The 25,910-nt window shown below is 45.4% G+C and overlaps 1 protein-coding gene across 2 annotated transcripts in view; it reads right to left on the minus strand.

The window, feature by feature from the left end:
• Positions 1-893: 893 nt before the first annotated feature.
• ap3b1a (adaptor related protein complex 3 subunit beta 1a) overlaps positions 894-25,910 on the minus strand; it is a 45,330-nt gene continuing 20,313 nt past the window's right edge. Inside the window, exons 18-27 of one of the 2 annotated variants that reach the window (XM_079288781.1) lie at positions 24,813-24,951; positions 24,153-24,330; positions 21,831-21,978; positions 20,064-20,112; positions 19,299-19,402; positions 12,257-12,485; positions 10,412-10,496; positions 8,892-8,989; positions 7,547-7,685; positions 894-1,787 (exon numbers count right to left, since the gene is read on the minus strand). In XM_079288781.1, the coding sequence (XP_079144907.1) occupies positions 1,634-1,787; positions 7,547-7,685; positions 8,892-8,989; positions 10,412-10,496; positions 12,257-12,485; positions 19,299-19,402; positions 20,064-20,112; positions 21,831-21,978; positions 24,153-24,330; positions 24,813-24,951 (1,323 nt within the window). In that variant the 3' untranslated portion in view covers positions 894-1,633. The remainder of the gene's footprint in view (positions 1,788-7,546; positions 7,686-8,891; positions 8,990-10,411; positions 10,497-12,256; positions 12,486-19,298; positions 19,403-20,063; positions 20,113-21,830; positions 21,979-24,152; positions 24,331-24,812; positions 24,952-25,910) is intronic. The other variant, XM_079288782.1, reaches the window with a different exon arrangement.

Raw genomic sequence — 25,910 nt, forward strand, 5'->3', positions numbered from 1 at the left:
TGAAAACCTTCCATGTGGCAGTGGATCTGTATGATGTGTGTGTGTGTGTGTGTGTGTGTGTGTGTGTGTGTGTGTGTGTGTGTGAGATGGGAACAGCTGGCTGAGGGAATGAGTACAGAGGGAGAGGTGATGGATGCGAGTGGAGCTCCTGTGACAGATGAGCTAACAGGTGTTCACCACAGCCCTCAGAGAGACGCTATTTATGAGCCGGAAAAGACAGCCAGCCGCAAAGCACACCACGCCACCGGCCTCTCAGAGAGGCAACACATCACGGACACGTCTGCACAACTGTAGTCCACCACGAGCAGCAAAGCAGAGCCGTCTTTAGGCTCTTTAACTTTTAGCTTTGCTCAACGTTCTCGCTGCAGAAAGTCCTCATTCATCTTCTATGAACATTGAATAAAGCACAGAAAGAATCCTACTTTGCTGTTACCGCTCTTCATAGCAGCAACACGAGTCTCTTTTAAGTATGAATGTTAGTTTATAGCAGGGAACAAAGAAAACACAAACCTTTGTGTTTTCAATGCGTCTGCGTCTTTTAATTCACTGAAGAATAACTCAGGGCAGATATCATTTCCCCCATATTCCATGTACTGTAGTACTCCACATTCAAGTCTATTATTCTATTGATTCTACTTAGTTTCACCTCCAGTCTGTCTGTGGAAACTCTCTTAATGAGCCCGGATATCGAGTCTCTTCTTGCCGACAGATTCATCTCAATCACGATGTCATGAGTGCACGGCCAATTAGCAGAGCTCGTCACTAACGACGTCGTGTTTCAGCCACGTTGGTGTAAATGACGATAAATCACAGCGTGTTGGAGACGCCGTCAGGTAAAAGATATATCATAGAGACAAATATGTATTTGAATAAATTCACTCTTTATTGTTCAGGCAAAGCGGTACAAATAAAAACACCTTGTTGATTTAAGTCTAACATACATGTTTTGGTTTTTCTAAATAACATTTTCACGTAGAAGGCACTTTAACAAATGTGGTTTTTGGGGTAAAACTACATCAGGGGCAGAGAGTCTCGTTTGGCGTTTATCATGTGATGAGGTCGACATTTCACGGTGAAATCCTTCTTTTTCTAGTTTTTTCTTGGCACTAAAGTCCATCAATGCAAACCGTCTCACACATCTCAACCTGTAGAAACATCGACGAGGGTCAGACGGTCGAGTGGAGCAGCGATGTACTCTCTCACAAACATGTACGTACAGCTGCTTGTACTGAATAATGTTCGGTCAAAACCAGAGACCAGTAAATAGTAACCGCTGAGGTAAATGACCGGTTGGTCCGACACGATTGGATGGAGGGCGACGTATAAAGGAGGTTAAATGTCACATTTTAACTTCTTTGATGCCTTCTGTGCTCTTAAAGGGGGTTCACTACTTTACTCGAAGACTTTCACAAAGTTATTCCTGTGATTCAGGACAATCCTCCCAAAAACCTCGGCCCATAAAAAAAAAAAAAAGAATAGTTTCCAGTTAATTCTCCGTGAGTGACACAAGATCAAGCTCCGTATTTCGGATAAAAGTGCTTGAATTGTCCTCAATCACAGAGATAAAATACGTGAAATCTTTAATGAAGTGTGGTTCCCCTTTACCTTTACTCAAGGGAGGAGGGAGGGCTCTCTACGCCAGGGCGAGGGCTTGTTTGAGGTCTCGGAGCAACATGGACGCCATGACGCTCTTGTCTGTGTTGATGGTGAGCAGCGCGGCGGAGGACTCCTTCAGCTCCAGCGAGACCAAGACCAGGGCTCCGCTGCTCACCGTCCGCCCGGCAAACCTGCAGGCGAGGAAGAGAACGTGGGTCAGCGCCACAAAACCCAGACCACAGACTGACACTGAGCGTTAACGGGAGAGTTCACGCAACGGTTTTCAATGGAACTACTTTCTACCAAAGAAATAGTTCCCATAAAGACTGTTGACAGCATGCTCTGTGGGTCATCTGCAGGAGCAGGTTTTTCTGGACCATTAGTGTGAAACCTGGCTATTCCTATGGATTTGGTAGATACCAAAACTCCTCCAGCAGGGCCTCCAGACCGGCCCACCGTGGACAGACCCAGATCCTCCAGCAGAGACCTGGTCCACTGTGGACAGACCCAGATCCTCCAGCAGAGACCTGGTCCACCGTTCATTTCATTCATCTTATGTGTTTAGAATATCTGCATCAAATATAAATGTGAAAAACTTGTCTGGGTTCACCTCGGTTGAAGATATCAAACAGGTTTTTATATAAAATAATAAACATATTTCAACAATTGATCATCACGAGGCAGGAAGGTCGTATTTGTAGACTGAACTAAGCTCACTTCATTACTTCGATTTGATTATATTTCTATTTGATTATATTTCTATTCCTGTTATACGGACCATGAAATGAAACAAAATTCTCTTTATCGATGAAACCTTTCCACATAAAACACCTGATGGTACATCAATGAACAGTTAACGTAGAACACAAGGTGCTTTAATGAAGAGATGAATGAGTTGCCGGCCTGCACACTTAACTCACATTTCTCCCCCAAACCCGTAAATCCTCTCGTTGGAACATTCTCCAACACCTCACACCTTGTAATGACTCTAAATGAGTGAGTGAGACAAAGACGGAAAACGATGCGACAGGAAAAATAGAGAGCGGAGCAACAGACAGTCCATTATTCCAGCTGACTGAAGAGCCGTGAGGGGCGGGACACGCCCTCCATGTCACTCAAACCGTCTTTAGCCTGTTTTTTTATGGACTGTGGCCGTCTACGAGTGTGCGGGAAGCCTCTGGACCAGTATGGGGGACGCCCCCCACCCCCCCTGTCCCACCGGCTCCCTCCGGACCATCGGGAGGATTCTTGGTCCCCTGTTTCCTTGGATACTGTCCCTGCAGACCGGGGCCAAATGTGGGCACACATGGTCCCCATTGAGAGCGCTAACAAGAGGCAGACAGGGGCTATGACCCAGCGTGACCCTCTTTGAGGAGCGACGGAGCCGAGCGGCGCCCCCCCTGCATCTCCGGGGCCTCACGTGGCCGACTCTCAGCCATCTGCCTCCATTTAGCACTACATCCCCGCAACAAAGACCCCCCCCGTGGCAGCCTGCTTAGGCCTGACAAACAGCCCACAAAGAGCCCCACTTAGGCCCGACCGAAGCCCGTGAAGAGCCCCCCGCAGGACGGCCTGTGGGCAGAGCGGCGTGCTGCGCGGCAGGAGCGGCTAGCACGTCCACCAATTAGCACGCACACGTTAAAGAGGGTGGTGGTGGTGAGGGGGGGGGGGCATGCATACACAATGAAACTGGCTCACAAACCCAGTGTGTCTGGGTGCGTCTCTGGGGAGCTGCTAAATTACCATCAACAGAGGAGAGGGAGTTTATCAGGAGGCTCTCAGGGAGGAGAGAGAGTCCTCCTCGGGCTTAATTAAAATATTAGCCACTTCAGCAGGAAACACAAGCCATTCAAGAAGAGGGTTCATTTCTCTCAAAAACATCCAGCCTCTTTGCTTCTTTAAATAATTCAGGGGTTGCATGTCAATTCAAAATGACTAATTGTGGGAGAAGTAAAGACGCGTCCTCTGCCGTGCTTCGCTCCAACCTTCAGAAGGTGTTTTATTCCCGTTCGACACGAACATGAAACACGAGCGTGTAAACACGAGGAACATCCGGTTCCCTCCGCTCTGCCCCCGCTGTCAGCAGCTTAAGGTGTCTATGGGGTCCCTGTGGCTTTGCTAATGGATTTAGGATATAAATCTATCATTTACTCGGCCAGTTAACACTAGCCCGAGGCGGCTTTCATTCCGTCTCAGGAGACGCCGCTCTGGGCTGTTGTTCATGTGTCGCAATAAGAGCGAGTGAAAGAAACAACAGCGCTCCGATCGCCTTTGATTTCCGGGCGCATTTTGCTTTGAACATTCTCGCTTTTGCGTTTTCTGTGGTACGAGCAGATCTACGTCATCATCTAACACAACATGGGGGCATGTTTTGGGGGGGGGGGGGGGGGACTAGAAAGGGGGACAGATTAAGGACAAGCGAGCTTTAAACGGGTCATTGGTATTCTCCTGCACTCTTCACATGCTGGGCTAAACACTGGATTAATTGCAGTGTATGGAAAGAAAAGCAAAGCATAACCCTGGACTTAGAGCAGGCGGATTGGCATCGATCGGCGGGGCTGCGGCTAAGCATCACTCTCCAATTATCTGTGGTTCTCCTCAGTGCAGAGAGCCTGTGTGTGCCATCTGCCTCCCCTCCACCCTGCCACTGCAAACACAAAGTGGGCTTTCACCTTTACATTCGCCCTCGCATCGGAGCCGACGCAGAGGATTCTGCAACCGAGAATGCAGGACTTAACCCTGTGGTACACGCTCGACCGGCTTAGACTCCGAGCTGGTTCAGAAGAAATGATTGGTGCATGATGTCACAGGAATCAGGAGCTCAGAAAGGCTGAGGCCAAATGTGCGACGGCCGGGCATCAGTGTTCGGTCCTGGTGTTCGGCCAGGTGGACAAGTGTCCTTCAACCGAGCGGTCAGTGAGGCCAGAGCAGCAACACATGCGAGCAGACTCAGCGCAGGCAGATGGCCAGAGCCATTAGCCCCAATTAGAAGCAGGAACCCTCCACGCATCTCCAGAGCTCGGCCATACGGACGGACTGCAGCGACCGCGCTCGAAGGGCGGACGGCGAGGACGGACAGACTGCAAGGGCTGATGGGAAATAAGACGGGAGACGAGAACTTAACTCAACGAGGACTCGAGGAGAAAACGTTACCGAGCTCGACGCGTAAATTCCGTTTCCGCAAGCTCCCTCTCTGTACCGTGTGAAGATGGATCATAAGCCACACTGTCTGCTGAAGCGATCCATAATAAAGAGAGCAGACGTTTAATTAGTCAGGTTATAAATGAGAGCCAATTAAACTTTAAACAGGAACAAGAATTCAACTTCCCCAGGAAAAGGGGGAAATACAGTGTTCCAAGAAGCATCGGTTAATGATATCAGAGTGTAAAGTAAAGAGAAAGCAGAGCTTATAAATCAAGGGTTCAGCTTTTTCCCTTTCTTAAATTAGGCTCTAACCAGAGGGATTGGCAATGCATGCAAAATTCGATCAAATTTGCTTTCAAACAGACTGAAAAATAGAGCACATTTATTCTATTCCGCCTGTTTAGACATAAACAAGAACAGCGTTTTCTACATTTGCGTTGCTGCTTGATTTATTGCCATCCTCCTTTCCAGCAATCAATTTCTATGTTTCAGTGGCATCCACCCCCCCCCCCCCTCCACTCGGCCTCGACGCCTGTTTGGGAAAAGCAGTGCTGCACCCTGCTGATAAACAAGAGGAGTGCAGGGACGCAGAGGTGCACGAGGAGGCTGTTGCTTTGTCGTCTCTAACACCGAGATCTAGAACGCACAAAGTGCCGGAGGTCAGTTCAAAGCACAGGCGACGTGCGAACTGCATCATTCATGTCGAATCCGTCATTTCTACGTTAAAGCCGAACTCTCGCTCCTCTGAGGGCGGAGACACGTTGAGGGGTTTTTACCCGGATTAGAGGCGCCTTCTCCGGGGAGATCAGAGGAGAGAAAGAAGGTCACACATCACCTTTAATGCCGAGTGACCTCCACAACAAACTCTCAGTGGCTGCAGCCGATCAGATCGATCACTCTGTGTGTGTGTGTGTGTGTGTGTGTGTGTGTGTGTGTGTGCCATGACTAAAATCACCGGCGCTAAAACGATTAGTCGACTGGCAGGAATTGAATCAACAATAATTAATAGTTTCAGTCATTTATCAAACAAAAAGGCGAAACCTTCTCTGGTCGCAGCTCCTTCAATCTGAGCATTTGTTGCTCTTCTCGTTTTGTACGATTGTAGATTTAATACTTTGGACCGTTTGAAGACGTCATATTTAACTCTGGGAACCTGTGTCGGGCATTTAGTTTTTATGTTTTCTTACATTGATGATAAAATAATAAAGAGTAATCAAAGCTGAATATAATCGTAGGTTGCAGCCCTAAATATGACATCACTCTGGTTTCTCAGACTCGTTTAGGATGCAAGGAGAGTAAGATGTAGTGTACATGAATCCTAAAGTACAGTAAGGACCGTGAGTGAATGTTACATTTCATTTCTTTGGTCTGGAGTTATGTAACAAACAGAAAAGAAAGCAGTTTCCTAACAAAACAACGGTCTGATCGCCCGTCATAACAGCCTCTGGTGTCTTATTCTGTCTGACCAACTGTCCACAACTCACAGATAATCAGTTTACTGTGAGAGAAAAGTAAGAAAACAGAAATATCCACATTTGAGAAGCTGAACCCGAAGATGTTTTTGCTTTTTAAATGATTTAAAGGACTGTCTTCCTCTTTATCCGTCACAGAAGCGGGAGAGAGAGATTGATAGCGCGGCGTCGTTTGAGCCATCGTTATTCTGAATGAAGGACGGGGTTATTGGACGCAGGCCTCTCCCGCTGGCCAGCATTGATTTCCACTCGTTTCGTCTCTCCGTGTCCTCGTGCTGCCGTCTCCCCCTTTTATTCTACCTCCCCCGACTTCCTCCCCGTCCCTTACGTATTCCTACATGTTTCCTCTATTCCGAGACATGTAATAAGAGCGAGGAAATAAAAAGGACGGACGGAGAGAGGGAGGGAGGACGGAGTGAGAGACAAAGAGGAAGTGAAAGAGAGACAGCGGTGCGGAGGGAGAGACAGATGGGGGGGGGGGGTGAGAGAGACGGAGCAGGAAACAGAGGGAGAGAGGGAGGTGTAATTATCTATCAGGTGTTCGGGTGTGCGTGACAGAGGAGGAAGCTCATTAGCACACTCTGTGTACACCAATTACACAGCCAGGCTTCTCAGGGCATTCCCCTGGCTCTCACTCTGTGGCACTCACTGGAGAACACGATGCTAACGGACACGTGCACGCAGGTACAACTCACAGCATTCAGATTAAAAACGAGGACTACCACCTCACGACTCGTGTGCTTCAACCAACCAGTCGAGTAGCAGTTTACATCCATGTCTGTCCAATATGTCATCGTTTTATCTTCTCAGATGTGTGTGTGAAATTGTCATAATTTGTCATGATTTATCTGATAACCCGTTAGTAAAAGGTCTAAGATGACAAGGAAGTACAATGCATTCTGATGTCAGTGTTATAGTTCATAAAAGAACATGAAAGAAAACGTGTACATGTACCTTTTAGGACCTTTGTCTCGCTCAGAAATCACCCGTAACATAAAATTACCATTATTAATTTGGATTATTGCGAGAAGATATATTGCGATTTATTACCTTTTTTCAAATACAAATCACGCAGTTTGTCTCTTTTCCACACGGTTCATCTCACTTCAATCATTGTGTTTGCAGATAAATGAGTTCGTCAGTCGAGCAGACGGACTGACCGACACTCCATCTTTGTTTTGACCAACTTCCTGCCAAACCCGCTGACTCTACAACCACGACAGCACCAGAAGAAAACCTGCAAAGCACCGTCCAGGGCAACTAAAAGAGCGACTGTTCCCAAAAGTGTGTCAATGAAGGAGTAGGACGGTGACTGTGAGGCGAGGACGGCTCACCTGTGGAGGCTGCTTTGTCCGGATGAAACCACTCCTACGTTGGCCACAGACAGGACCTGCGTGTTGACGTTCTGGCTGGAGGCGTTGGCTGTTGCCATCGTGACGGTTGCAGAGGTCTCGTTCATGCCCAGCAGCTTACCTGACAGGACGAGAAACGTTCAGCCAATCAAACAGGAGCTTCATTCTGTCACTACTGTAGATTCAATGTGTCCGGTTTAAAGTACATACATAGCAGACATGTTTATACTATCATTATAAAGTGTTGTGGATATAAAGAAGAAGAATTTGGGACTGAACAACAAGATAAAACTGATTTTGTTGGTGACTAAAATGAGGAAAAATCTTCGATAAATGCAAAGAGATTTGGAAAAAACCTCTCAATTGAAGGCAAATGGCCGGTTCATGTGCACTTAGTAACGAACAAGAATTTTAGAGAAAGAATGGCGATAAATATGCACAAGTTAGGCAGAAATAAAAGAGGTCTTGAAGGCAAATATAATGAAAAACCTGTAAACTGAAAGAATTAATTGACTTCACTCGATTGGTTTAAAGCAGCAATTTGCGAGCGAGAGAAAAGGTTCCGGCAAAGCAAGTCGCTCCACTCTGTTTTGTGCGAGGTGTACTCAGCAGAGCTCAAAACACAGCCAATGAAGATGAATTAAGGCAGAAGCAGCATTAAGCGCGCACTCAAAAGCTGATGGCCGAGATACGAGTGTGCTCTCAGCTCTCAATGGACGCCTCGCTATGCAGCTCTACAGGTGTGTGTCTGTGGAGGGAACACCAGTAAGTGCTTCACAAGAGGCTTTCATGACAATGGTGAGGACATGTTTGTTATCAGAGGCAGCCCACTAGGATTTCATTTCACTTCATAAATATAACTTGTGAATACTGCACGCAATAGAAAAGATTGTAAACCTCTATCTTTGCCACCGAGCTGTTTATAGCTCTTTAATATTTAAATCAAGTTTAAACATGTCACAAATATAACATTGGAGTTTTCTCTGACTGCTGCTGTAAATACTCGCTAGAGTACCTTAATTCTTTTATTTCACATCCATCAGTATTGAAAATTGTATTTTCAGACCAAATAAAAGCAAAGGAATCTGTTATTGTGTCACTAATTTCACTCAAAACTAGATAAAAAAGCAACAATACACGCTTCTTTAACAAACACTGCAGCAAATCAGCCTTTTCCAGAAACATGTTAAAGTATAAACAGCCATGTGCACGTCTGGTAAATGTGATTTTATCTGAACAGGTCATTTGTATCTGGTGATCTTCACTGTGCTTTCAGCTGATAACCAGAGTTTATATTGATTGATTTAGAGAACATGACGTAGCCCACCTTGCTCCTTGCTGAAGTCTTGCTCCGTCAGGGTGCTGGGCATGAGCAGCTCTCCCACAGCGGGCTGGATGGACACACTGAACTGGTCCTCCTTGGTGCTGAGGCAGCAAAACAACAGTAAGAGAAAAGAAACTTCTTTAGTGGACATCTAACACAAAGCAGGAAGCTGGTTACAAGACATCAGACCTCAGGAAAGAGCAGGTTCTTCGTACGCTCCTCACTTCAGATAATGAACGACCGGCGTAAACATGACGAATGTGCGTTCATGAGGATTGTAAATTAGCATAAGTATCGCCCCAATAACACCACATAAGACTACACGTCATGCCCCATACGTCCTCTGCTGTCATAGATCATTTTAAGTGCATATGACTCCCACGAAGGCGATGATACAAATTCTAAATACGAGAGTTTTAAACATGTTGAATTCAGAGGGAGCACTTATTACCTGACCTTTAAACATAAACTAAAGAGAGCAAACCGATCATAGTACCGTTACATACTCATTCCTTTTCTGCTACTTTTGTATCATATCGTGTCGTATTGCGTCATTATTGTGTCGTCTTGCATCATTATTGTGTCAGTAGTGTCATTACTGTGTCATTATTGTGTCGTATTGTGTCGTATTGTGTCGTATTGTGTCGTATTGTGTCGTATTGTGTCGTATTATGTTTCATTGTGTCAGTAGTGTCATTATTGTGTCATTATTGTGTCGTATTGCGTCATTATTGTGTCGTATTGTGTCATTATTGTCATTATTGTATCGTATTGTGTCGTATTGCGTTGTATTGCGTCATACTATAGAGCTCGCTGCAGCATTGTATTGATAATAACCGATTTGTAAGAAGCCAGTAAAAGGAAGTAGAGATGAACATTGGCTCTCTTACATGGAGGTTTAAGTGAAATGTTGATGTGAACTGTAGCTGGTAAATAGAAATGAATAGAAAAGTGAAATCACTTAATAAGACTTAAGAACAGATCTATTCCTGCATGTTCTGTCGTTTAAATCCATCTCAACGTGAGTAAACGGACGATGACGTGTGACACAGTGAGTGTGTGTTTTGTGCACTTGTGTCTGTTCGAGCTTTGTTTGTGTTTTAAATGTTTCTCCTCTGATTGCCATTCGCACTGTTTGCAAGGCATTTTGGGTCGGATTGATTCCCCCCCCCCATCCTGAACAGATTTTCTGATAAGGTTATTGATCAGCTGAGCGGCGGCGCCGATGGCATTCAGCAGCTTGATTTGAGCCGGGGCTGATTACTGGCGTAATAATTGTTATCCCAGTGAACCCGGATCAATCGCGGCTGATGTCTCACCTGGGAGTGCCGGCACAGAGCCGGCAGGAAGAGGAGAATTACCACAAAACAAATGAGAGAGAGAGAGAAAGGATGCAAATGAATGGAAGAGAAAGAGGGAGGGAGGTGTGAGTCTGGAGAAAAGAGGGAGTGAACAAGATGTACAACTGAAGGTCGGAGGAGGAAAGAGAAAACGTGATATGAGCGGATGTCAGGTTGTCTCACCACAACTGGAAGTTGGCTGCTTGTGTCGAGTCGCTGAAGTCAATACCCATGGAAACCGTCACAGAGGCCTCTGGCTCCAGCCGCTCTGAGAAAAGAGAGGGAAGGAGGAGAGGAATAGTGAGTGACAAGGGCACAGTGTGCAACATGAGGAAGGATGGAGCAAAGGGGGAGGAGGGAGGGGGGGGGAGGGAGGGCAGCAGCAGAGTGGAACAGACAGGCATCCACACCACTTGTGTTTTCTACTTCACAAAGCAAGGCCACAGTGTGTGAGAAATCTATCCTTCAATCTCACCCCCCCTCCCCACACCTCCAGCCTCAGGGAGGAACACACACACACACACACACACACACACACACACACACTTTCAAAACAACAGGCTTGTCAAAGAGAGCATCAGCATCAAGAAGAGACGAGGTGAAGGAGCAAGACGGAGGAGAGCTAAGTAAAGCCACCAAAAAAATGTGCTGAAGAGAAAGTCTGGACAGCTGAATGAGAGAGGAGGAGGAGGAGGAGGAGGAGGAGGAGGAGGAGGAGGTGGTGGTGGTTCAGGATGAGAAGAACACAGATGGACAGAAACATCCTCCGTGGAGCAGAGCTATTTTACTGTATAACTCCAGAGAGAAAGCCCTCAGAAAACAGAGTCATCATAGACTCACTTCCACTCCAGCCTTCACTCTGCTCCAACAGACATGTTCTGGACTTGATTCCCATGATTATAACAGTCTAGTGGTCTGTGTTGATCTAAACCATGAGATAAACTATTGAATATAACATCTGGAGAACATTTCAAATGATGATTTAACAGACGCCACGGCTTCACGTTTGTTAAGTCGGTCGAAGTTAAAGCAGGAAGTCAGAGTGTAGTCAGCTACTTATCCTTTTCCACCAACATTGGCACGTAGATGCCGCTCTTACAAACACGGGAAAAGAAAACGGGCGATAGACTTCTTTCCTTTTTGTGTTTTACAGTGATTAGCAAGGTAAAATGATTGTTTCTGTCAACGGAGTCTGGTAGCTTTGTGAGCGCATTTAACGGCCGATTATTTCATACATATATACATATATATATATACACACACACGCTTTAGGGAGACATCAAACAGCGAGTAAATCACAAATACTATTTCATTTTAAACAGCTAAATTACGTGTTTTAAGTAAAGCAATGTGCAATATTTCGGACTAAATACAAGCCGTGTTATTTATCATCCCCTCGACAAACAAACACAAAACAGCATCATACAACGCTTCGTCTGTCATCCTCTGCAACTTATCAACACCAACTCCAGCCAGCAGCTCACAGTAGCCGGGCTTCCATCGATCCACATTACCCACTGTTTGGCTGCTCGAGTTCCTTCAATGCCCGATCAATCGCCTGCAATCGACAGCTTTAACGTGCTCCACCGCACACCGGCATGGACAAACGGGGAGAATCTTGAGGGAGCGCTGTTCTCAGTCTTATGTTATACGGAGTGCAGCAATCACGCAACGCCGTGATAAGAAATATGGAGATTGGCGCATGTTTGTTCTGCCTGATCGATACTAATGAACAGGGATTAGCCGAAGTAATATTGGCTGTTTTCAGGTTGGGGGGGGGGGGGCTATTTGCTGAGGTGATAGCAAACAGGCTTTAAAATGATCATTTAATATCTGCCTGAGAAAACAATCATGGAGCTGTAGACATTCCAGAAAGCCATCATGAATGAAGAGGCGAGACGACACATGTTGCACAGATTGTAATACATGTGGTTGTTTACATTATAGAGGGGGGGGGAGTTAAAACAAGCACTATTGGATTCCCCTGGTTTTTGATGTGTATTTTACAGGTGTGGAGCTCGTACTCACCGATGGTGTTGAAGCAGTGGATGTTGAGGCTCGCCGGGCTTCGGTCTCCGATGTGGATCTCCTCCAGGCTGTGGTCTGAGCTGTTGGTCAGTGTGACCTGTACAGCCACCATGCTGGGCTGGTACAAACACGGCTGCCTGGGGAAATGGTACTTGGCTGACAAACCTTTCCCGGTCATGTGGTGAAGCAGCTCGTAGGTTTTCACGGGGCCAAAAGACGGAGTGGTGACCTGAAGGGACGCATGGAAGACAGGAATAAACCTCAGCAAACATCCATTCCATCATCCTCTTGAGGAGAGCATATTCATTGAATGTTTTGTACGTTAACAAATTATAATAATTGCCCAAATCCCTGTTGATTTTATTGACAATATATTCACTTCCATGTTAAAGACAAAGGTCCAGTGTTAGTGGGTATTTTGTCCAGTGGGAGCGAGGCTCTAGTGGGATTTTGTGCTTCATGAAACTTCTTGATTATCAGAGAAATAAGCTGCAGTATTGCCTGGAGTGATCTACGAACAACTAAGCACTGCTGGAAACAACAGCCTGAGAGCAGGAGCAGAAAAAACAAAAACATGCAGAACATTGGCCAGAAGCCTCAGGCTCTCCACATCAACACAATATATCCAGGGACGCCTTGCACATTACAGTGCAAATGCATTCACACAAAAGCACAGATTAATGCAAGAATCTCCGGTCTTTCCATCACATGCAATTCTCCGTGTCCATTCAGCGGGAAGAATGCAGCACTTCTGAGTGAAGTGGGACCGAGGGTTGACTGGTAACTCCCCACCAACCCTCCCTTCATTACGGCGGCGGGCTAAAGACGAGCCCATTTAAGAAATGTTCTCAATCAGCCCAGTTAGAGGGAAATGGGCTGGATGCTCGGTCCGACCAGGCTGAATAAAAACAACCTCTAATGAATAGAAACACAAGTGCCCGCATGGGCCAAAACCTGCCGATCGCAGGGGCTTTTACCTTTTCAGAGGCAGGAAATCACATTACCTTTGAGGCTTACGGGAAAGAAAGGAGGCGGACGCGTCGGTGGCGGCGTTTTCTTTGTCCCGAAACATTAACATCTCGTTACTCAGAGGAACATTGTTCACACTTTCAGGTTTTACGCTCGCCGGCGGCGACTGTCAGCTCTCGTCAGAGAGCAGAGGTCGGCCCACACAAAGCACGCAACGCGTTGACCTGTCAAACATGACAACGTCCGCATGAACGAGGATTAACTTCACACCTCAAACACTCAAAATATTAAAAAGCAGCGCAAAAAGTAGGACTACGTTGAAGGTTGTTTCTTGAAGTCAAAGAGGTCCGTCTGCCTTGAGTGACGGCACTAATTAGTTCAAAACATCAGGGCGAAGGAAGCCTTTTCACACCCTCCAAAACACTTAGCACCTCAGTAGATCCATACGCTGACACAGAGGCAACAACAGCGCAAATGAGTTCAGAAACTGAAAAATGTCTATTTAACGCCTGAAAGTGAAAAATCTGACTTCTCAAGAAGTTGCAAGAGTGACAACGAGAGCAAAACAGTGAAGAACGATCAAGCACAGGGTGTGAACTAATTCAGCGAATTGAATATGACTAATAATATGATATGAAGAAACGCAGTGGAAACATGCAGGCGCTGAGTGGTGTCAGGGCACATTGTGTCGTTGAAGCCGGACACGCTGGCAGCGTGTTTCCGACTCGGGTCAGAAATGTACGAGGCATCCGACGACGAAGTGTCACGATGTGTGTGCGAGGATGAAGAATCGGTTTGACGCACGACAAGAAGCCGCGGAGACGAGTTTCAATGCGTTCGCTTCACATGGCGAGAAGTAAAACACTCACGATCAGTGAAGTGGAGCAGCAAGACACGAGAGAAACAGCAGGCTTTGATATGTTTACTACGGAATAAGACATAAAACATGAAGCTATTTCCATCAACATTGAGGTCAATTGAGCAAAAACTGCAAAATTGTAGAAAGTTGGCTTCAAAAGCCTCTTCCTCAATCCCGTTTACTCATTCTTTGACTCAATATTTACAGGACAAGTTGCTTCTTTCAGACAATATGTTTTGGGTAAAGTTCTTGTACGACTGTTCCTGTTGAAGGATAAGTATACCCATTTATAAAAAAGAAAATAGGAACGACGGGAGATCGCTGTATTCCATCTAAAGTCTTCTAGAAATCTCAGGAAGTCGGGTTCCACCGCGTATTATTTGATTTATTTGTTGAGTTCTGAAACTTCGCAGGGCTCGAACTCAAAAGTCAGGACGACTGCGGAGAGAATAAGTCAGACGTGGCTCCACAATAAAGTCTGGATCAACCTGCTGCATGTGCACGCTGATTTACAGTAACCAGGTCACTAAAGTGCATGTAAACCCGCTCTCCGATTACCCATGAAGCACCACAAACTGCGGCATCCATTAATGGATGCATTAGTGTTAGCTAAGTGCACATAATCAACTGGCAGCTGATCTTATTTGTGACTTGTTTTCCAGGTTTTAAGCCTTTTGGCACCAGAATAAAACATCTCTGAAACAATCTTCTGCAGAAGTGACAGAACAAACTGTCCAATCACCGTCCCCTTGACGGAGCAGCAGAGTCTCCTGGGCTCAGACCGGCCCGAGCGCCTGGAAGAGGAGGTCAAACAAACATTTGTTGGCGGGCCGTAACGCCGCGCCGCCTCCAGTCACGCCGCCGCCGGCCTGCATATTTATCGGGCCACTTTCTGAGCGTGTCAGAGCAGTCGCCGTGGATAAAGCCGGCTATAATGTTTGCGACGGAGATTTACCTCCCTGACAGACGCATCCTGCTTCAAGGTCCCGGCTCGTCGTCCTCGGAGGACGGGACGGAGGCTTCAAACGGCTTATTATCACCAATTTGACACAGTGGACGGTTAAAGCCTGACACGAGCCCCCCCCCCCCCCCCCCTTCACTCGTCCAGCCGTTGTTGTCCTGCTACACGAACACCTCAAGTGTAAATAAGAGAAGAAGAAGGATGTAACCTTGACTTCACTGTCAGTCTCCCTTCCTTTTCTTTTGGCTCCCCCGTCCTCCCGCCCCGGACAGGAAGGAGGGAGGTGACAACGAGGGGAGGGGAGTTGATTGAGAGGCTCTATTATGCATCAACTTAAAGGAAGCTCCCGTGATGGATGACACAGACACCAGTCACCTTCAGGGCCCCGGACGCCACGCTCCCAGCATCCTCTCTGGCAAATGACCTGAAAATCCCGCTGACATATTCAAAAAAGGAAAACGGGGGCTAACCGGGAGCCGGGCAGCCTTGTGCCGTGTGCATAAGAGGGCCAATTTAAAAAGAAAGTGGCGTGGGGAGCACAGAGATGTACCGGCACATATTGAAAATCCATTTCTGTTTCTCAGCCACCAACACCGCGGACAGGATTTCATTATGCTCTACAAGAGCTGTGAGGATTAAGGTAAGGGACATGTGTTTGACTTTAGGGCCTAATTGTTCCCCTCAGTCGGGAGATGACAATTAATTGAGGGGCGTCACGAAGACCTTGACCGCAAATTGGATTAAGTAAATGTTACTACAGCCACCGAAAACTACTTCAATGTAACACGAAGTCTCTCCGGCGCATAGAGACAGAGGTTACTTCATTTATGCCAATTTGTCAGGAAATTAGGTGTTTTAAAATGATTAATTTTTTTTTTGAAATTTTCCATTAAAGCAGATTAGGAATAACAGAGGGTTGTTGTTCAGAAACAGTATTGTCCTTCATTCAGCTCTGCTAGTATTGTTAGCAAACGGATTCTTTGTGTTAGCAGAATATTTAAAAGACGTTTTTTGTATATTAATCACAAACGATTATTGTCGACCTGGCTTATCTTTCCATCTAAAGTAGAGTAATTTCACTTGTGAATGATTAAAGTACATTATAAACACAGTAACATTACAGAACACGGAGGAAACCAGTGTACCGGTACTTTTCTGCTACTTTATACTTCTATTCTACATTTCAAAGGATAATATACTTTCAGCCCGTTCCATTATTGAATCATGAGTCTTATTTTCTAAAAGTTAGTGTAAAAAAATCCGTCGTTTATTTTAAGTGAACTGGGTTCTTCATTTTTCTAGAATTAATTTGTCTTGAGATGAAATCCATAGTGTTGTCTTATTTTAAGTAAAACTTTAAATGCAGGATCTTGTAAGTACTTTTAACGGAGTACTTTTTAAACTACCGTATTGTTTTTTACTTCCTCACAGGAAGTCACCAGCTGCATAAAACCAACGTGTTCATGTCGGTTCTTAACCATAAATAAGATGCAACATCCATATGTGGCATCACATTCATGTTCAGGACCCTAATTCACTTGCATGCAGCGGACGATGAAAACAAACGGATGATAAGTAGGATTTTTAGGGACCGCCGTCTCGACCTCCGTCACCTCGGGACATAAACACTAGGAGACAGAAAAAAGACGAAACGCCGACACACACAAATAAACACGCACTCACACAGACACACAGAGTTACTAAAACGAGGTAAAGAAATGCTGCATTAAAACAAAGCATCCAGCCGCAGTCTGCGAGGGCATTTATTCCTGTTTAAGAGGCAATCTCCTCCGTTTGAGTGGCAGCGGGAGGTTTCGGAGGGCAGGCCGCTGCTATATTCGCGGCGCTCGGGGGTCCTTCTGCCGATTCATAATTAGACGTGAACCCGCGGAGCGCCCACTACGGGGGAGGTCACAGGGGTGAGGAGGGAGGCGGGGGAGGCGGAGGCCCGCCTGATGGACACCAAATGAACAAATTATGATGGCCCCCTCTGGGCGTGATGGGGTCAAACGCCGCACGCCCCGCCGCTGACAGTTCAATTTCCCCCCAAAGCAGCCCCATTCGCCGACCGCTAATTATGAATGAAAAGTTATCAGCCTCGGCCGCCCCCGCCGCACACACGGACAGCGGTCGGAAGAGGTTTCGGGCCGCGTTAAGGGAGGGAGGGGGGGATTTAAGAGGCATTTGTGAGAGATCCTAATGTCAAAATGTTATTAGAGAGAGCGGTAGCATGCAGAAACCGGGGAGGAGGAGACAGAAGAGGAGGTGGGTCAGAGACAGTGACCAGGGTTAATCTAAATGCCTTTGATAACCATGCAGTAATTCTCTAAAAGGGCCCGAGCGCTCAGCTGAGACACACTCGCTGCCTCTGTGGGCAGATTGCTGAGAGATAGAAATGACACAGGGGCCAGTGTGTGTGTGTGTGTGTGTGTGTGTGTGTGTGTGTGAATAAAGGGGAGGTTATTTACCCTTGTCTATGAATCCCATCATGTATTTATGCATAGAATTGACTCTAAATCAGATGTTGATGTGCGAAAAAGTTCCCTGTTTTCTAATCTGCATTTCTATTCTCCATTACTCCACGGCCTTCACCTGAGGAGGGGGGGGGGGGTGACTAACAAGACTCGCGCTGCATAAACGCTGGTCTGAGAGCAGCTGTCAATCATACTGACAGACAGGCGGGCACGCTCAGAATATAGAATAACTCAACACAAAGCTAGAGTACGGGGCAGAGAGGAGGGAGACGGTGAGAACACGTCGGTCTACATGCAGCGAACTCATCGTTCACCGTAGAAAGTTAACACTGACTCACTTTTAAAGCATCTTTAACGAAAAGTCTTGACGTTTCTATCACAAACACACCAGTGTTTACCTTCGATTAGACTAAAGGAATCTGAATACGCTTTAGAGGTGCTTACAGACTAAGCTAATTATCCATATTTCTGAGAGAGCCGTATTGATCTTCTCATCTAACTCTTAGGCAAGAGAGCAAACAAGCATTGTTCCTCAAAATGTCAAACCTTTGCTCTCTGATGTAACTCTACAGAGACGTAAACGCGCACCACTCCCTGAGTCTGGTAATAACGCAAAAACTAAAGCGGGATCAAAGCCTACGACCGTCCTTGCGGAGAGTATAACCGAGGCCCGAGTGGTACAAACTTAACTTAATATATAAAATACTATAAAAGCCCTTAAAGGGACGGGTGTTCTCAATTAGCATCTCCTAGGAACACTGTGATACCGGCACCAGATGTACAAGAAAATAAACAAATAAATGTATTTAAGAAGGAAAACCCAATGTGGTCAAGTTCAGACCTGAGTATTGTAGAAGAGCACCTTTTAGGTGATTAATGGACAAGTCAGTTGGCTAAAAAAATCATGTTTATCAATTAATTATTTACTGAATTGAGGGCAAATGTAATATATTTTGGTTTTTACTCCTTGCTAAAACAAAACCTTGCGCTCTGGGCAAATCTTCAACCGATTGCATGATTAATAAAAAAAAAAGTAAATGAATCGCTACCTGCAGCCCCATTTTATAGTTATGCGTAAACTATTAACAGCAAACCAATTTAAAGTACATTTTCAAATTAAAAGCACATGTCGAACATGTAAAAACAGACACAACTGTTCTGATTCAAAACCTCCAAACAGCAGAGACACAAAACAGATAGCAGCAGCAGAAACAACGCTCTGGACATTTGTTCCTCCCGAGGGGAAGAAAAGAAAAGACAAGACAGAAAACATACAGACGTGCAGAGTCGCTCACATACTGAGGAGAGAAAGGAGCCGTCACACTAGGAAAGGTCAACCATCAGATATACACAACACCGAGACACAAGGGACACAACATCTGACAGAGAGAGATGGAAGGTGACAGAGAGGAGGAGGGAGATAAGAGAGAGGGGGGGGGAGAAACAGAGAGGGCGGACTTATAGATGAGACACAGAAATAGATTTCAACGGTGTGGGAGAGCAAGAAGACAGCGAGGGGCGAGAAAGACAGACTATAAGAGATACAGGAAACAGGAAGAGCAGTTGTGCCGTCCTCACGGGCTATAAATATAAGAAGGCAGAAAAGGTCAATGGTCGGCGTCTGGGAGCGTAAAAATGTTCCACAAGGGAGAGAAGCTCATTCCAGCAGCTCATACGGCACTCCGCTGTTTCTGTCAGTGTCAGACAGAAGAGGAACAATCGACTCTCAACACACGGGGATGGAGGAAATGTGTCACACACACACACACACACACTAACCTGCATGGTGGAGGAGGTGATGGAGAGAGAAAGGCCCTCGAGGTCGGACAGCAGGGACGAAGAGACGACCGAAGACTTCGGTGCGTTCGTGGGTGCAGGAGAAACTGAAAAGCAGAAGCTTGTTAAAGACACTACGCGTTGCCGTCTGACACAGTGTCTTGTATTGATACAGCCACTAGGGGGAGACAAAGACAAGAATCTTTACATTCTGCACGCGGGGGCTTTAAAGCTGTTTGTCAACTAACATATCAACTTAAAACAAACGTCCGCACTGCAATTAGGTTCAATTAGGTAGTTTGTGTTTTTCCGTTGAAGGGTGAGATCAGGCCCACAGGTAGCTATCCACCACTGCCGTATGAAGTTAATGTTTAACTTAATGAGTGTAAACATGATCTATTTACACATTTGGATCTGGCCACCGGACAAATTTAAAGCCCAATATTCACTCTTGTATAAACTCTCTTCAGCTCCAGAGAACGATATCTTGGTCATGTAACGGTTGACGCTCGATTTTCTTCTCTGGGAGTTTGCCAACGTTCTCCGTCTATTTGTTGTTGGGCAGGTAGAAGACATTTCATTCAGAGCTTTGTTTGCCTGTTGTCGTTGAAAACAGGGTCTTTTGTGAGCAGAATTTGCGAGCCGTGAAACCGAAACAAGCTGAGAGGAACTGCAAAGTTGATTTAATCCACTTTTTTGGTCATTAACCATAAAAACGACAGACAAAAATGGAGTAATTAACAGCGGTAAAGGTGCAGATAGACTCACAGTCATCTAGATCCAGCAAAGAGACTTCCTTCTCGGACTTCCCTTTCACCTGGAAATCAAACACAGCAACATGACGACGAGCAGCAGAGAAGAAGACCACTTCAAAACAAAAGTAATGAAATTGTGCGTTGCGAAACGTTTCAATTGTGCCGGCAGTGTCTCTGGAGACATGACACATTCATCCCCCCAAAAAACAGACACTCTGCACTTATATGCAACACGTCTGGAATCTTTTCCAATGGCCAGTCATGCACAGTGTCGTGTCACAACCGATACAGGCCGCCCCGTGCGCGTGAGGCGGGCCTGTCAGGTGTTGACTTGTGGGAATTACAGCACGCGGCGCCACAATAAAAAAGGCATTTAAACATACGAGCGCTTTTATCGCCCTTTCTGCAGACGCTCCTAACCGGCCACGGCTGCTTTCACGTCACATAAAGAACCATAAAATTCCACTCTGCGTCCTCCGGGCTGAGCCGACGGGAGGGCACAAACCAAACAGGAGGAGGAATAAGTGAGGAGAAAACAAACAGTAAAGTTAGAAGCCGCATCTTATCAGATCTTCTCTGATCGACGCTCGGTCGGCGGGAATAGAGACGGAAACCGTGTCAGCAAACGGAGGTCTGAGAGAGCAAGAGGAGCGGAAGAAAGATGCATAATTCATAGGCTGTGTCCAAATGACAAACTGTACGAAATGAGAATTTCATAGTGCAGAAGAGGAAAGTGGAGGGTGAGAAATAACGTGAGGAGCAAAGCAGGTTAGAAGAAGCCGGTGAGGGAGGAAAGAAAAGGGAGCGAATGAAACAACACGGGAGCAAAATTATATCCCGCGAAATTAATTGTGATTTTGACGCTCTCTCCACGTGTGTGTGTGTGAGTGAGAGAGAGAGTGTGTGCCTCAGGAACTACAACTCCCAGGAGAACCTGGTGTTTCTACAGTTGAACAGCAGAGAGCCAAAACAAGAGCTTCTCCATCAATCCTGTTTGTACAGATATCAGATTCTACACGGTTTAAACGTGTATAATTGTAGAATATTTGAGCCCAGGGATAAACATACATTATAGTTTGACACACGCATTAACTATAATTGCATTCAGTTTAACATAGAAGTTGAAATTCGCGTAACGATAGTAACATCTCTTACAGTGTCGTTGCTCCTCCTACAAGGATATTTCGAGAAAAAAATATAATTTCCAAGATTAGAAACCTAAATTTATGAGAAATAAAACCTGGATATTCTCTGAGATCAAAGACGTAGAGTTTCAAGAAAAGATCATGAATATTCTCTGAGTATTAAAACCAAGATTTGTGTGAAAAACCAAAATTTCCTGAGATTCAAGTCTCAAATTTACGAGAAAAACCCCCTCACACCCCCTCACAGGGTTGAGTCAACTTCATCACACATGCATGTCGTGTATTACTCCTGCACTGGATTCAGCAATAAGGAAATACTTGTGATTTTAGCCCAGAATCGCGATTCTATCACAAGAATCCAGACTTTGAAGAGACATTGCCGTGAATTGGGCCTATTCAGATGACTGAATATTACCCCCCCACTCGTCGTCCGGAACTGATCAATAAACTGGACGCAACCGTAGACTCCATCCTCATGAAGTCAGGACGGCTGAAAACATCTCGTGATTAAAGCGCGGCGCTCTGGTGAAGAGTTGTGCAACATGTTTGTAGTTTTTATAGGAACCGTTCTGTTACTCAGTTAACCCAACAGTTCATCTGAGATCCTAATGGACCCGACTAAATCCCAGCGCCACCTTGGGTTTGGACTTCACGTCGCTCTTCTTCTTCTGCTGCGTTGGGGGGGCGTCTGAATCGGAGTCGTCGGTCTCTGAGCCGGAGGAGCTGTCGGCCGATGTGCTGCCGTCTCGGGCTACGGGTCCATTTCCGTTTTCATCCGAGTCGCTGAAACACGTGGAATCAAAACAAGCAACAGATTACATGTATGAAAGGAACATCACTGCACGTTGACTTTGTTTTTATCACATCTACAGCGTCCATTTGAACAAAAAAAAACCTATAATTAGTTTGAATAACATTTTCTTTTTGTTATTTCCACCCAAACTGAGAGCTGAAGCGCGGCCCGGTCAGAACAACAGCGATCAATCTGTTGTTTTCGTTCTGTGAAGTTAATTCAATGCTGCGTTCTCCATCTTTCTCCTCTCTCTTTCACTTGCCTCCGTCCCTCTTCAATTTGTCCCGATAATGAGTGTTTACTCCGCCTGCCTGCGATTTTCAGCCGTTAAATTAATGAGGGGAATTGTGACGGTAACTGGCTTTTTAACTTGGGCGATGATGAAAAGCCAGTATTAATTTGGCCTACAGATTTCATTTGCTGCGAACAGGAAAAAGTGATATAAATCACTGTGGGCCTGATTAGGCCCCTGCCTGAAATGACTGGGCCATAATGAGGGCATTATGCCGTGTTTGTTGTGGAAGCACTGGGGTGAGCTGCTCTAATTACCCTGTGTGTGTGTGTGTCTGAGCGCCGGGGTGAGTTGCTCTAATTACACTCTCTAATGGAGAGAACAGGGTCAGCCGGCGGCCTGTCACACAGTGAAATCAGGTACAATTCCGTGTGCGTCTGTGTGTCCGCGAGCGAACCGCTCGCAGCCGAGCGCACGAGAAGCTAAATGCGCCCGTGTGTGTCACAGAGCGTACGCGAGCATATTCGGCAGTAATGACTCAAATCTCATTCATTGGCAACACCGGGCCGCTAAATGACCAATCAGAAGTCATTATCCATTAGCCATGTAAATGTGGGTTACGCTGCTGGAGGAAGATTCTCCTTGATTAGCTTGTTAATGGAACTCACGCTAACGATATTCTAGCAGCTCTGCCAGTTTGATGTATCTCTCTGTGTGTGAGGGATAGAGCGAGAAGGTGTGTATATATATGTATATATATATATAAATACATATATAAATACACATATAGAACAATAGGTGTGTACGGCTCACAGACGATACGATTTAGTCTCCTCTCTGAAAACACGGATTTGGATTCATTTTGGTGAATCTGTTACTGAGATTTGGTTATCTGGTGTTGTTAAACTCTCATTGTTCATTAAATGTTGGGACTGAATGAAGAATTCTCATTCAAAGAAGGACTGGGGGCAATATATAGATTTTATATCGATGTCGTGATATTCGACTCGATATTGTCTGAAGTTGTCTTTTTCTGATTTCAAAATCTGCATCACAGTAAAATGATGTCATATTATGAACTTACCAAACTGTTCTAGCTTCTATTATTTGACTTTAACCACATTACGGATGTCAAATATCGCTTCAATATCGTCGCAATATCTGTGTCGAGGTATTTGGTCAAAGATATCGTGATATTTGATTTTTCTTCATATATTCCAGCCTTAATTCAAAGCTTTCTTTATTTGGGTTGTTTAGCAACATCTAGTTGTGTTGTCTAACATTTCCGGGTCTTTGTCATTTTGTTTCCCAAATTCCAAATGTATTTGTTACTATATTGCGATGTACTATGGGTATTATCTTGACACATTATTTTAGACACCTAAAAAAACAATATCAGTTAAAGTGTAAGCTATTTTTGAATATTTTCACAGCTTTACTTTCTGTAAAGCCGTCTGAAGCCGTTATCGACGCTCTCTTGCCACAAGACTCCTTAAACCATCATTTTTTCCTCGCAGAACACGGGGGTTGCTGGTCGACCGCTGCCTTGATCTGTGTGTTGGCTCGTGTTGTTTTGGTAAATCTGAACAAACCCTCAAATGTCTCCTTTCTGTCGGTGTACGGACATAAAAATCCAGCAAGTATAAGAATCCAAATCCTGCAGGATGTCAGATTTCTCCTGATGAACAGAAAGAAGTAACATGACAGAAGGTGGGCTGTCATGTAGATTATCAAAACGGCTGAAGCTGTGAACAGATGGAGGTTTGAGCTTATTGATGCAGCAAAGCACTGATCACATTTGTTGTTGACTACGAGTCTCACGAGCACACGCACGCACACGTCTAATTAGTTAAAGAGGTAAGAAGGGAAAGAAACGGGTAACATCTGGACACACGGGGAAGCAAAGTGCTGCTTTCAGAAGTCACACTGTACCTGAAAGCAGCAGTCGTCTTGCCATTCTTCTTCGGTGCCTTCTTGGTCTTTTTCTTCTTCTTTTGTTCGGATTCAGACTCACTGGAGCTCTTTTCAGATCCACTGGAGCTCTTTCCAGAGTCGCTGGAGGTCTTGTCCGACTCTTCGCTGCTTTGCTCCTCACTCTCGCTGCCCGACTCTGTACAGACGTCAAACATCAGCCCGGTCAAGTTATGAGTCTCGTATTTCCACGAAATCAGACTGTTTTTTGAGCACTTTTACGGTCGGCAAAAGCCCTTAAATGTATTTACATTCTGTAATCACTTCTAGTGGTTTTCATTGGTGGTGGCGGGGTACGCCACTCTAACCCAGGATTCAAACTGCATTCACACGCACACAAACAAATTAGACATGCACACAATCCAGCATCACTGTTTGTAATCCTCAGCAAGGCAACAAACTCCCACGTGCTTTTTTGTGAAAGACTATGAATCACATCGATACAAATACAAAGTAGCTGCTCTCTGAGTGTTTGCTGCTTGGAATTCTGGGACATGTAGTGTTAAACTGCAGCTGCCGTTACCATCAGTGACCACCGGTGTCATCAAATCAAGCAGAAATCTTAAGAATTGTAACTTTAACTCACTAACAGCAGGACGTTCATCTATCTGTCAGACAAACCTTCACTGCTGCTGCTGCTGCTGCTGCCTTCACTGCTCTCTGATCTTTCCTCTTCTTTCTCCTCTTCATCGTCCGAGTAGAACTTCTCAGTGGATTTGGGTTTCTTGGTCTTCCCAACTAGCGGTGCCCCCTCTTGCACCTGATCAGAAATATTGGAGGGAAGTGAGGGTTATTCAGCGGTGTTGTCCGATTGTTTTTGCTTTGTTGTTGTTTAATGTGAAGGAAACTGATTTGCTTACAGACTCAACGATTCACACAAAGCAAAGAGTGAAGCATGTAGACGTTATAGTGGATATGAACACCTCTCAATCGCTTCACTAAGAGGTAATAGAATAAGTCAATTAACTCAATCAGGACAACACAGATTTCCCACGTTACCAGATATCGTTTCTGTTAAATTAACCTTCTATTGAAAACTAGGAATAAAGTTAAAGTTGAAGTGCTCGTTGTGTTCTGCTTTATTGTTGTTTATTGTTGTATTTGGATCCCCATTAGCTGCCACAAAGTAACGATTATAAAGCTGGTGCTCAGAGAAAAAAAAGAGAATCAATAACATCCCTCACTGAAAAACAAAGCTCTTTGGATTTATTTTAATTTTTGTTCTTAAACTTATAAAAAGGCACAAAAAGTTTGTGTCTTTGGGCCGAATGGAACGGAGGAATGACCCCCCCCCCCCCCCCCAAGCAGGTTGGAATGGTCATGTTGTCGGCCAGTGAAGGTCTTATTCAAACATAAGCAGTAATATAAGTGTGCAGAAAAGAATCGTGCATCAGGCTTCTCGTCAGTCAAACTACACACTAAAGCGTTGGTCTTCTTTTACGCTCAGTTCTTCTGAGTCTAGGCTCAACATTTCCTTCAGCTTCAGCTCCAAACCTGAAGTTATGATCTTTGGTCTAAGTTCAGACGCCGTCTCGTCTGTGAGCTAACCGACCTCACTTCATATGTGAAGTCACGAGCAAAGAAACCTCAGAGTTAAACCTCTGAACCCCAAAACCCACCGGCAGGTTTGAAAGGTTGGACTCAAGACACATCTTCATTCTCCGGCCTCTTTGGCCCACTAATCATTCGATCTGTTCATTTGTACATTTCTGTTTGTTG

This window comes from Melanostigma gelatinosum, assembly GCF_949748355.1.
Source record: "Melanostigma gelatinosum genome assembly, chromosome: 18".
In the NCBI taxonomy this organism is placed as follows: Eukaryota; Metazoa; Chordata; class Actinopteri; order Perciformes; family Zoarcidae; genus Melanostigma; species Melanostigma gelatinosum.